At 42.5% G+C, this 14,037-nt stretch overlaps 1 protein-coding gene across 1 annotated transcript in view; it reads left to right on the top strand.

The window, feature by feature from the left end:
• The window catches only part of LOC146789707 (chymotrypsin-like elastase family member 1), an 81,407-nt gene extending 73,911 nt beyond the window's left edge, over nucleotides 1–7,496 (top strand). The window contains exons 5-6 of the mRNA XM_085631179.1: nucleotides 6,732–6,967; nucleotides 7,461–7,496. Of these exons, the coding sequence (XP_085487305.1) occupies nucleotides 6,732–6,967; nucleotides 7,461–7,496 (272 nt within the window). The remainder of the gene's footprint in view (nucleotides 1–6,731; nucleotides 6,968–7,460) is intronic.
• The last annotated feature ends 6,541 nt before the right edge of the window (nucleotides 7,497–14,037 follow it).

Here is a 14,037-nt window from a genome sequence, read left to right as displayed (position 1 = left end):
GTATGGCTGAGTGAGTGGCTGTGTGAGTGGCTGTATGGGTGAGTGAGTGGTTGTGTGAGTGGGTGTGTGAATGGGTATGTGAGCGATTATTTGGCTGTGAGTGGCTGTATGGGTCTATGAGTGGGAGTAGTTTTGTGGATGTGTGAGTAGCTGTATGGGGCTGAGTGGGAGTGTGAGTGGCTGTATGGGTGAGTGAGTGGTTATGTGAGTGGCTGTATGAGTGAGTGTGTCAATAGTTTTAAGGGTCTTTGAATGGGTATGTATGTGAGTGTGTGCTTGTGTGTATGAGAGGCTGTATGGGGGTTTGAGTGGGTCTGTGGATGATGTCATCAGTGATGTCGTTTGAGTTGTCATCAATGATGTCATCACTGAAGTCACTGACTATGTCATGAGTGATGTAGGTGCTTCAGTCTCTCTGGCAGACCTGCCAGTTATTGCAATAAATGTATGCATGGAGAAACGGTTGCAGCTTTAATGACTAATATGGCCAATCTTCTGCTAAGTTGAAGGGTGGTGTCTCAGTCTCTGCAAAGGTCTGTATGTACACTCTGCAAAAGAATCCTGACTAAGACACCACTGTACTGAACAATGTACGGCCCTTGTGGTTTTTCCACATGGAAGGCCCCAAGATTCTAGAGAAAGATTGGGTTTCCTTCACAAGTGCCTGTCTGCCCCAAAGATGAAAGGGATACAGATTTGTGATTGTCTTGTATAATTATCTGGTCTAGGCTGTCGAGGCACGCCACAGCACAATATGTTAGGCCTGTCAGCAGCCTTCGATTACCTGTATCACGCTTTCCTGTTTCAATACATAGGAGGTTCTACCCTGTCCTTTGAGATAGCCATTCAGTGGTTTTGGTCATTTTGGGCAGAAAAGGAACAAGTAATGTTGAGATTTATTTGCTTGCTCCGGAGAACTGTATATTTTCTATCTGCTGCGGAGGCATCGGAGATGGTAATGCCCGTCTGCATCTCCCCCTCTGAGATGCTTGTATGCTTTGCACATTTGATTCCTATGCTCTAGTTAGTGAGTGATGTCAAAAGGACAACTAAAACATAGCTACCAAGTTTGCACATTACTTATGTGTGACATTTCCCTGGTTTCAATGTGCCATTCAACTCCCAAATGTATGACACTTAGAGTCAAACTGTCTCACAAGTAAAATCAAGCAATGAAGTGCATAGAAAAAAAAAAAATAGAAATTACACCCTTTAAAGCAATGAGAAGCTTTAGAAAGATCTTGAAACTACTGCAAAACACCCAAATGGAAGATTAATAGTTGCTTTATAACAAACACTAAATCTCTGCATGTTTGGGGCAAGCCTAGGTTATGCTGTGTGCACTATGCAATACAATTTTACAACAATGCGCATGTTTACAGAGATTAAAGTTGCCGGCTTCGAGCTCATAGCACTATTGTACAGAAGTTAGTATTCCCCATTGCGCCAACCAGGGCTCAATTCTGTTTCTCTCCGGTTACAAGCAAAACCTCTGCAGTGATTACATTAACCAATTGAGGTTTCATAATCTAAATCCAAAAGAATGTATTTCCAATCAACTTCTTTAACTTGTTTGACCTATCATTCATATAGGTGTATGGCTATTTTGTATGCAGTTACCTAAAGACGAAAGACCAACAAAATAGCTGTAGAATATGTGTCCTTGTCTCTGTTTGGCTGTGCAGCTTACACTGCATTGGCTGCTGGAGCAGTCAGAATCCCATTGATCCCTTTACACCTCTACATTTTTAAATGTCCCCCGAAAATTAAACCTGGCTTCAAAGTCAGGCATCAGGGGAGACTATTTCTTGGGATGCTGACAATTTGTCTTTTACAGCTGCATTGAAATGGATATTGCCACACATCAATCATGACAATGAAGACATAAACACCATTCATTCTCTGTACACAGATGATTGTATCAAGCACTCCTTCGTTCCCTGCAAGATGAATATACATTAAACGAATAACCTGAGCTGCGCTGTTTGAAAGTGTAACTTGCAGATTACACACAGACTCAACCCCCTCCCAAAAAAAGACACAGACCTTTACCGCAAGTACACCTGTCACCCCAACTACCTTAACCATGGGTCCAAACACCTATCCCAAAAACAGGACAGAAAGACGGAAATGAAGGAGATTTAAATCAGATTTAAATGGACTTTGTTCCCGACCATCAATCTCCCAACACCATTCCTACCCACCTCAAACCCGCACCTCTCAGTAACAGAGCCCAGTCCTCAGTATAAATATTGTAATTATCTCTAGATATACAGTAACAAGCCACAGCATTGTGTTAATGCATGGCACAGGTATTAAAACCGGACCTTCGGTGCTGATAACAGATTCTATGGGCCTCATTTACGAGGCCCTGGCAGGCACAGCCACCCCATCACTTTTCTGACGCTCCGGTGGCGCAATGCGCCGTAGTATATTTACAAGGCCACACAAACCACTTTACATCGCTTTTCATGCCTTGTAAGTATCTGCCCCTTTCACGCAGAAAACTGTGTGGAAGCGGCATTCCTTGGGGGTTGCTGTGGGTGTTCCCACACAAAACCCATGGCATCTGAAGCATTCCCAGATTTATGAGGAATCGCAAACCTGTGAATACGTCAAATTCCTACTCCTCCCCAGGAGAGGTGTAGGAGTGATGAAGCGAGGAGAAATACTTTTATTTCTCCTCGATTTTTCCTTTTTCTATTTATCCTGCATTCTGCAGCACACATAAAAAGAGGAAATGTCATCAGTGATTGCTTTTGTGCCTGAGGGTGTCCCTTCCTGCACAAACACAATCCCCCTCGCAATGCAGGCACCCTTGCAACATGACGCAAGGGTGTCTGCGTTGACGCAATGATGAAATAAGACAGGAAAGTAGCCCTCATCATCAAGCTCGATTCCTGCTCCAATAAGGACAAAGAACTCTTCAACATTGTCAAGGAATTCACCAACCCGACAGCTGCCGCTACCACCTCGATGGGTTTATGCACTTGCCATAACAACTACCTGTATGCAGTGAGAGGTCGGCCGTAGCATGTGCTACTGGAAACATGAGTCACATACCTCGGAGAGGCCGGTCTCCACTGGGAAGTGCATGCGGGGGTCTGCATAGTGGAAGATAATGCCGGAGACTCTGGTGAGCAGGCCGGAGTCAAAGATCCCCTTGTCGAAGTGCTAGTTGAAATGAGGGCTGGGTAACAAGAAGACGAAGACTCAAGGATGCCTCATCCACATTTGGATGATGGTGATGTTCATGGGCTGGGTTGGAAGGGTCTGCAGGTATCTTGAGACATAGAAACCAGTTCTATTGTAAAATTACCTATACCTTTCACTTACAATGGAAATTTAGCAGCTCTGGACCTAATAAGGGATTTACAGGTCTCTGAACAAAGCAAAAGAAATGCTCATAAAGTGTCTGACCAGTTGGACGATGTGAACCTTTTGTGCCAAGTCCAATCCATACAGCGATGTCCTTTCTGTTCGAGGATGTGCCGCTCAGTGGAGGAGGTGCATGGGTTCGACTGGAGGATGCACTGCTCAAAGGAGAAGCTGCATCGGTTCTGCTGGTAAGCACCTTAGGCCCACTTCCAAGGGTGCCGGACTGGGGTGGCACAATTTAGCTGGGTAGACTCACAGATGGCAGAGTCCAGGTGCAGATGCAAAGTTTTTGGAAGCTGTTATGTCCCTGAAGCTTCCGATCAGTCGGCCAGCCAACTAGCCGTTGGGGTCACTCTGGGTTCTGGGTTCAGGTGATGCTGGTCCAGTCCTCTCACCCTGGCAAGGAGGGCAGCAGTATTGCGAGAGCAGCAATCTAGCAGATTGGCAGTCCTTCAGCAGCACGACAGTCCTTCTTCCTGACAGGGTATCCATAGGTCAGAAGTGTACTTAAGTGGTGGTGTTTGAGGTCCAGTACTTATACCCAGTAGAGCCTTTGAAGTGGAATAGAATTCAAAGACTGCCCTTTGAAGTGCACAGATGTCTTGCCCTGTGAACCCTAGCTCCAGACTAACACCAGGGGGATAGGCAATCCTTTGTGTGGAGACAGCACACAGTCTAATCCTGTCAGGATAACCCACTCAGTCACACCTAAGCTCCCATTGTGTGTGGCTGTCTAGGTGAAATACACAATTACACACAGCCCAACTGCCAACTACACCCAGTCATGGAACCAGAGACAGGCTACAGGTACCAAGTGGCTAATGCAAGAAAATGGAAACTCTCGAATAGTGACATTTTCAGAATTGTAATTTAAAATCCGACTTCACCATAATTTAGGATTTTAAATTAGGAGTCCAAGGCACCAAACATGAACCAGTTATATTTTACCATTTGGAAATTAATCGTATACGATGTAATAAGGTAATCACAATGTTATCCTATGGGAGATATAGGGCTTGTAGTGGTAATTAACAACGGTGAGAGTTTTTCACTACCAGGACATATAAATAAAAGTAAACATCCTGCTTTTTAAATACATTGCCCTCTGCCCCTTGGGCTGTCCAGGACCTACCCTACAGGTGACCTATATGTATTAAAAAGGAAAGTTTGGGCCTGGCAAGAGGTATAACTTGCCAGGTTGACATGGCAGTTTAAAACGGCACACACAGGCTCTGCAATGGCAGGACTGAAACATGTTTAAAGGGTCACTTCCGTGGTTGCCGCAATCAGTGCTGCAGGCCCACTAGTAGCATTTAATTTACAGGCCCTAGGCACGTGCAGTGCACTCTACTAGGGAATTATAGGTAAATTAAATGTCAATTATGGATATGCCAATCAAACCATGCTTAGGGGAATGAGATCAAGCCCTTTAACACTGATCAGCAGTGGTAAAATGCACAGTGTCCTAAGGCCAGCAGAAGCACAAATTCATCTAAATCGGAGGCAGGCAGGCGAAAAGTTTGAAGGAAGATCAACCCAAGGCTGTCAAGTCTGACACTCATGATGCACACACTGTGCTAAGGAGTGACTAATGCATTTCAGTGTGGTGATGCAGACATCAGCACTAAAATGTGTCCGCTTAATCTCTGATGCGTGGTACTTGGCAGGGATGCAAAAAAATAGGGAGAGAAATACAGGCCTTGTCAACATGCTTCAATACCGCTATGACCGCTGGGGAGAACTGACAAAAAACAGCTACGATTAGACCTTTTAACACTCAATATTATGCTCAAGTAACACCAAGGTTACATACCATTGCTGATACACCTTACCTGTTTTAGAGTCTTTTAGTAGGACTTCTTTGGGGGTACACTTGTCACTCATAGAGATGTGTCAGCACATTATTTGTAGATGTCTCTGGTTTCTAAGCACCCCGCCCCTATACTACACTGGTCCTAGCTCTGTATTGGAAGTGTTCCACCACCTGTCAGTTACACTTTCTTGTGTTGTTCTGCAACACCTGTTTTAAGTATTACTCACAAACAGAGGATTTTGCCAAGGTGGAAGGATGTTGTCACCTGGTTGTGATGTTTTTTGTCTCAGGGCCATTCTGCAAACATTACAACATACAGGGACATTTTGGTTACTGCTTCTTTGTTCTTCACTGTTTCTGACCGGATGCTTAATTGGGCTGGTGGACTCTGCATGTAGCCAAGGGCCACCATTGGCCACACCACGTGCAGGACCTTGCAAAGGGGTCTCCGGCAAGGTGTGTGTTGTCATCGGAGCAGAGGCGAGCAGCGCAGATAAGCGCGGTGGGGCAGGGGCGGGGCAGGAGGGGGGAAGTCGACAGACAACGTCATAGGTAAAATTAAATAAATAAATTGTTCCGTCATCTCTCGACTTACCCCCCGCCCGCTCCACCGCCCCACCACGCTTACCTGCACAGGCCGCGACAGTATCTGGGGGCACCGAGGCCACGGGCTAAAGAGCTCTGCGGGCCCAGAGAGCTCCCTCTTTTGTCCCATGACCACATGCAGTCAACCCTGGTAGGAACGTGAAGTGTTGACACCAAGTTCCTGCCCCTGCAGGAGAAGTAAATGGAAAGAGTCTGCCGGCTACAATGCACTTGGGAAGTATTTATCATGGGATTGAGGAATAATGGCAAAATATATTTTGGTTGATGTATTTCAAGAGTCACTGATGTACAATCTGCGTTGCTTTCCTTGTTTTTTTGCGTTGCATATCAAACTCCTTTAAGGACTGCCATTGTATTCTTTGAATGTGTTTTGCTTGATTAAATAGGTACGTCTTGGTAAAACCACACACTTTAAATATGTCTCTTACTCACCTTGGGGATGGGGTGGTTGTGTATGGGTAAAGTTCCGCGACTTCCACATTGTGTACGCACTATGTGAGAGGGACCACCTATTTGCATCGCAGCCCAATGTCTTCAGTGGGGAGCTGGAACTGAACCTTGAAATGGTCTTTTACTGACCATTCTCAATAAAATTGTTTTGAAAAATCTATTTTCTTTCCCACAGTGAATTCAGTAACTGCTTTTGAAAACCACTCTCCTCATTAGAATTATAAAATATCTCTCATCACAATTATTAACAAGACACAGGCTCCTGTTCCAGCAATGCTCTTACAAATACTTTTATTTCAAAAAGAAAATGCTTTATAAAATGTTCCTCTTGCACATATTTGTGCCGGTCACACAAAAGTTTTTAACTATGAACACAAAGTTAGACCTTTTTGCTCAGTTGGGGTTTACTTGCCACATGGTTGAAGTTGGTCGGTATTTGCGTTTGCCTGAAGTGTCAAGTTCCACTGTTACTTTTCTCTTTCAGCGTATGGTGACTATCCTGACAGACTACAAGTGGCTTTGCTTCCAGTGGTTGAACATTCCATCTGCTCTCAGCCCAACTGGTGGGGTACGAATGCCCTAGATACCATGGTGTGTGCCGGAGGAGACGGTGTGAGGTCTGGATGCAGTGTAAGACCTACTGATGTTACCAATGGTGTTCAAAACACGGGTTTGTCTCTACTGAGCCCTTGGGTTATGCTGAGCTTTCAGCTCCTGTGGGTAGGTATGGCATGTATGCCATTGCCACCCAGATGTTAGGAATGGAAAGTATACAGGGAGCATTCCTGACAGACCGGAGTCTGTGTAAGGATGGCAGGACTTAGGCAGAACCCATCTGATGTGATTAAGTCACACTCAGACCTGGGACTGGTCTAAATCTTATGGTTTTCCAAAGGAGGACTAGCCTACAAGAAAATTAAGATAATTTCTTAAAGGCCTGATTATCTGTTAGGTCACTAAAGCTGGGAGTCAGTCACTTGTCAGGATCCCATAATGTGACCTATTTGCTATAGCCCTACAAGTCTGTTAGAGGCACTGGCCTGCAAGGAAGCCCTGTTGAATAGGCCACCAGTCCACCTGGACTGTGTACAAACCTATAACTACCTTGGGGCCTGGCTTAGCAAAACGAGACGCCCACGGGCCCACCTCCACAAACTGCGGCAGAAAGGAAAGATGGTCACCTATGCCCTCTGTAAATGATGTGCCATTTTAGATAGTCCAACAACTACAGCCATTCAAGGAGTATTGAGGGCTAAATTACTACCGTCCCTTACCTACGCGCAACAGGTATTTCCAGGAAGGTTTGCGCAGGACTTGGGGGAAAAAAAACATTGCACAGCGTACAAAAAGATATTCCATTTTCCAGCCTGCACTAGAAATATCTTGATTCGCCTGGAATTCGATCTTAGCTAACAAAAATTAGACGAGCTGGCTGCCCTGGCGAAATATTTTTATTAACAACTGCGGCTCCGGAGAACATCATGAAGGCCGTCATAAAATTCATTTTTCTACAACCAAGCAATCCTTGGTCTGCCTGCCTTGCTACAGCCAAAGATCCTCTGCAACTTGCAACAGTGAACTGGAACCCTAGTATAATCAACTACGCTACCATCAAAACAACAATAAAAAAGCAACTACACCTTCGCTCTCGCAGTCTGGACATGGAATCCTTGGCAGCCAGAGACTTTCATGAAACCCAATGTCTCCCTCACGTTCTGCTTAGCCACAAGCCCCACCTCCCGCAGCCCGTGGGGAGACAAGCTCTATATCGGATTCTAGCAGCCAGACATCCACTCCCCCTAAAAGAATTATATCCAACTGGGAAAGCATGGTTGGGCATTACAGAGTGTCACCTCTGCAACTAAAAAAGAGAGTCTCTGGCACATATCTTATTTTGCTGCCCTGCGGCTAGTTCGTGGAATCCATCTTAGACCTATCCTTCTTCAACTGGGCACCTGCACAGCAAAAGAGGTGGTCCAACAGCTCTACACTCTGGAAACTGTGAAGCACATGGCTAAATTTGGGGAAATTTGTTTACCATACCCGTACAACATTGAAGAACAAGTCTCCGCAGGCTGAGTCCGGTGAACAGCCCGGCGGCCCCTAAATGTTAGGGACACAGTCCCGGAGGTCTGGCCATCGCTGAACAACTGACTCACCTCGGGTCTCTTTCAGCCTTAAAATCCCATCCCTACGTCGCATGTTTAAAAAATAAAAATAAAAAAGAACAAACAAAAAAACTAAAAAGAAACCTGATTTTAATAATCCCCGGCACATATATTTATTTTTCGACCCTCAAAAGTTTTTTTTTAAATGTATTTTGTAATGGTCTTAAGTAACCACACAAATAAAAAATTCATCATTCATTCAGTCCACCTGAATGCCTTTAAGTACGCTGCTAGGTCACTCCTTTGGAGCCTGTGTGGCCCAATGGTAGTTAGGCAATCCATGTGACAAATATTGCTGTTGTCCTTGGAAACACAAGAACCTGGTACTACTGCGAGCTCACTGAATTGCCAAGTACCTTCTTTTTCGGCTTTGACTTTCGGAGGGTAGTGAAGCCGATCAGTTTTGGCTTACTCTTGGAGGGGGCTGTGAAGTAGAATTCTTGTTCAGACAGCGCTTTTATCAGCACTGTTGTTCTTTTACATACAAGATATAAGGTTTTTATTTATATGAAGATAATATACTCAGTAACTGTAAGAGGTTTTATGGCATTTATAAGACCTTGAAATATGTACTGAGTTTAACTACAATACTTTGATTTGCAAGGGGAGTTCACATAGCAAAGATACAGATGACATTACTGCAAGATTATAGTCGGGAACAGCATCTATTTTGGAACACAGTTACTTACTGTCAAGATCTCCTTCATGGGATTGACTGTGGTTGTGCAGATCGGAGCTTCCGAATCCCCTCTACTTCCACGGACGGAGTGATTTCACAGTCACACGCACACACACACATCACACGCTGATGGGGCCCATAACACCAACATTCATCCTACCACTCTATCCGTACCATATAAAAGGGGAAACCTTTCTGTTACTAACCAATCTGCATGTACCCTGAGGTCAATCGAATCATCTAGTTGTACATAGGTTTGGTAACAAAACTTAACACTCTAAATATTCAATAAACATATCAATGAAATAACCACCCGACACAGTAATTCAAACAGAATATTGTTTATCTAAATCAAAATGCAAGGAATGCCAAATAAATGCAAGATCATTTTTGTCATATTTACCTATTCTGGCTAATAGTCGTTTTCTAAGTCAGAACTGGTCCTCAGCAGTTATTAAAGTTTTCTATGCCGTCATGTAGAGTCACCGTCCTCTCCGTCAGCGTCGGGACCTCTGATCATTGATTGGAGAAGAAGTGGCGCTAGACCTCTCTAGTCTACTAATATTTATACCAAAATTTACATTAATAACGTTACATTTCTAAATTCCCGCGAATCCTATTGGTTAGCTCAAATTGAACAACCGGATTTCACTGCAACATGTGCAAATATTCCCATGCGCTTCTCTTCGCAAAGTTTTGAATAGCAAGGTTCTTTGTAGCAAAAGTTCATTGCGTTCGGACTTGACTTCGATAAAAAGTGTCTCTTTTCTTGTATAGGTCCGGTTTACCATCTTTAAAAGTTCATTAATCAGTACAAATTCTGCACGTTCAGGGGCGTCTGGCAGGATTCCCAGAAAGCTGTTATCAACATGGCCTTCCAGGTCGCACAGAGGACAGGGTCGCAGTCAGTGCAAAGCATCTTTTCATATTTTCATCTACTCGAGAATAGGCTGCAGTTGGTGGCCATTTTATAGCAGGCCACAATGGTCAACTTAAGCGAAAAAGACATAAAATCATAATTAATACATGGAAATAATTAAAACAGTGTTATTCCCCTGCTAATACCCTTATGTGTGTGTATTTATCTAGCCATTTGCGATATCTAAAGCCATTAATGCATATTTATTTTAAGCGCATAACACACTAACATCACATAAGCAACATCTGTTTTGTAAGTTTGCATACTAACTTAGTTTACTTATTATTTAAGCCATGCAGATGCATTCCCACATGTAATTCTTCTGTTAATAATGTTGATTAAACAAAACACGGCAAATCATTAATTATTATAATTAATCAGTAGTACTTTTAATAATGACATACGAAAATGGAACAGGTGTTAGGTTTTATTATATAAAACCTGCTCCAGCAATCCCCCCTTTGGTGATGATATCACCACAAAATCAAAAAACTCAAAAATCAATTTATTTCCCCTTTTTGAAGAAATTCAAAATGTCTTCTTGTTTATTTTTAAACTCTTGTTTCTTTATCATCTTCTTTTTTTGCTTCTAAATATACACTTTCCCTCCATTCTTCTAATTCTATTTCTTGTAAATCTCTTTCTGGTTTCTTTTCTCTTCTTTTTATATTTTCTCGTCTGATTTTCTTTTTATTTCTTCTATATCTACAACACATACATCCTAGTCTAAGGATTAATAATGCAATAATTACACACGTTAATGGAAATAATATTTTACCAAATATGGTACTACCTATTTTAGCTACGAAATTCTTAATAGCAATCATCTTATTAGCCATTTTAGTCCAGATACTTTCAGCTTCCAGTGGTACTAATTCATCATGCAAATCAGTAATATTTTTGATATAGACCTTTAGATCTTTGCTTTCGTCAGGAATGTAAGTGCAACAATGTTGAACTTTCAGCACCCTCTTTTGCCAATAGAATATCAAGGGCAAGTCAATTTTGCATTGCCATAGCGCGTAAAGCAACCATTTCAGTATTTACCAAAAGAAAACCTCCAGCGGTGCTTGTTGACAAACGATCTACCACTGTTGACAATTTCCGAATGCCAAATGCATTCAATGATATTCCCACTGCTGGTATTAAAGCTCCAAAAATATCTCCTACAATTTCTGTCCATGTTTCTCTTCTATAGCGTTTTAATGGATTAGTTTGTTCAGCGTTTTCTACTCTATCCATGTGATAGATGTGAAATCTTTGGAAAGACCAGGCCAACATAACGTGTGCCATACCAATGGTCAGGCAACCTGTAATAAGCCTTGTTCCCACAAATATAATACACTCCCGGAAAGACTGGATCTTCTCCACCTCTAAATCCCCATCCGGTTGCAATAAAATATGTATCATGGCAAACACTAGTCCCTATGAAATAATAATCATACTGGGATTTCTTCCTGGTAATGCATAGTTTGCCTTTCTGTGGTGCATCTATAGCCATAGTTGGACTGGCTCCATTTTTCAACTCTTTTTCTTTCTCAATGTCCCACATGGTTTCACTAATTTTATGTCCTTCTGCTTTCTTATGCATGTTCAATCTTCTTCTCTCAACCATGTCTAGGAATGTTTTCTCTTCTTCCTTCAAACTGCATGTTAAATTGTTTCTAAAAACATATTCTAATGTTAATTCTCTAATTTCTATTAAAATCCCACCGAAAGTGTTAGCTTCCTGAGCAGGATTCAGTTCTTTATTCATAGGCAATTGCCCAAGAATATTATCTACATTTGACATTTTATAATCTAATTTCCCTCATTGATAACATATACTAATCAACACACTACATGATATTCCATACGTAGCTGGAAGGTGATGGTAAGTCACTCCTTCTGAAACAGAAGCAGGTAATTGCATGCAGACGTAGCAATCCCTTACATCCATTGTCTTTACGTATTCGTACAATAATTTTGAAAACACATTGCTAGAAAAATCATTAATAGACCTATCCTTATGTATATATACATTGCTAGTTCTAGTCGGAACTATCTTCTGTGAACTCTTCCCTATGTTAGTCATATTCTCAGTATGCCCTCCTAAAGTGTCTTTTGTTACTTTGAAAGAAATTAATAGAGCAAGCACGCTCCAAAGAAGCATTAATAATCCTGTACAGCAGCAGCACATCTTGCACCATCTCTTCATGAAGGTACATCTACTTTGATTATTCTCTGTGTTAGCCATCTGGTTAACTCGACCGTGTCTTTTGATTTAGCCTCTTCTACTCCACTACCGAATTTCTAGGGCAGCAAGTACCCAACAGGTTATTACAATCTGTTAGTTTCTAATTTATTTCTTCACTTTCTTTTTCAAATGACTTCTTTGGATTTACTCAATCTGGTCTTTCATCACTTTTCACTTCTTCCTCATTATCATCAAACTGTATTAAGTCCTGAACATCCGTTTCTTCTCCAATGTCGGACAAGATAACTCTCAGGATTCCAACTGCTGCTTCTTCTTCAACCACTCTCAGCAAAGTCTCCTCTGGATTTCCTTGACTGTCTGCCTCTTCTCCTTGTTCAGGCAGTGCCACATACGTCCATTCTGGTGACTTATACTTCTGGTTGGGTTTTCTGATTGTTTTGTTTTCTTCAGATATTTCTGTTTCTCCTTCTTTCGTTTGGTTTTGACTTGACACTTCGTTCACCTGTTCAGCTTTCGAGGGGTTAACTCGTGTCAGTCGATATCTCAGTCTCTTTATCTTATTGGGCCAAAGATCTCCTTTAGCAATTCTTTTTTGCTTTCCTTCTTTACTGTTTTTCTCCCCAATCCAAGTTCTCTTTCTCAGAACTCGACCTTCATGTATCTCATTCTCACTTTCATCAGATTCTGTCTCAGTTGCTTCTTGTTCATCAACAATTTTCCCTCCTCCAACAACTTCCTTTTCACCAACAGTCTCTTTTCCCACCGATTGAGATTGCCCTACTTCTGTCCCTCCTCGGGTCTCCGACACGCAATCTTCTTGCTGTCTACTTGTCCCTTCACCTAGCTTAGTGTCGATGTTCCCTACACCTCCTCGGGGTTTTTCCGCAATCTGTCCCTCTCTTTCTTTTTCTGTCCCTTCTTCTTAAAGAATTATCTCAGGTGGAACTTTCCAATTTTCTCATTTGGTTCAGGTGTCACTTCTGTTGGAATATTCTTTTCTTTTCTTTCTTTCTTTTTGTGTTCGTCACTGGTAGTTGGGACTTCAGGCACTTATTCAGAATCTGGACTTGTCTCTGAAGTTTGCAATGTTCTTTTCAGAATTCCTTTTAGTGGGACAAAAGTTGCTCTTGGCCCACTTTCCCCCCTTTCAGGATTCCTTTTTCTTTTTACTGTCTCATTGTCTGCATCATCACTGGAATCTGATTCATCAAAGTATTCTTTCCAATGCCGTCACTTGGATTTGGAACTCTGAGTGTGACTTGCATGTATCCAATTTTTCACTCCAACACACTTCACAGCAGTCGTTGTGGTCAGAACAACTTGCCTTGGCCTTCCCCACCTTGGAACCAGGCAATTTCTTCTTCTGTGGACTTTTATTCTTACCCAGTCCCCTGGGCTCAGATCATGGGCTGGTTTCCTTTCAAGTGTGGTGGCGTCTTTTCCAACCTGGTGAAACACAGAATGGACTGCGTCAGCCAGGCCTTTACAGTAATCCAAAATCATGTCATCAATTATAGTCATCAGCTTGTTGACTGGTACAAACGCATGCCTCATAGCACGTCCCATGATAATTTCATGTGGACTCAAACCTGTTGTTCTGTCTGGAGTAGACCTAATTGTCATCAGGACTAGAGGCAAGACATCAGGCCATTTCATTCCTGTGGCTAGACACATTTTGCCAATTCTGTTTTTGATGGTACCATTCATTCGTTCAACCACACCAGAAGCCTCTGGTCGGTAGGCACAATGTAGTTTCTGCTGTACACTTAATGCTTCACAGATCAAACCCATGATTTCATTATAAAAGTGTCCTCCTCTGTCTGATTC

This window comes from Triturus cristatus, chromosome 10, assembly GCF_964204655.1.
Source record: "Triturus cristatus chromosome 10, aTriCri1.1, whole genome shotgun sequence".
NCBI classification, from domain to species: Eukaryota; Metazoa; Chordata; class Amphibia; order Caudata; family Salamandridae; genus Triturus; species Triturus cristatus.
This window is presented reverse-complemented; position numbering and strand designations above follow the sequence as displayed.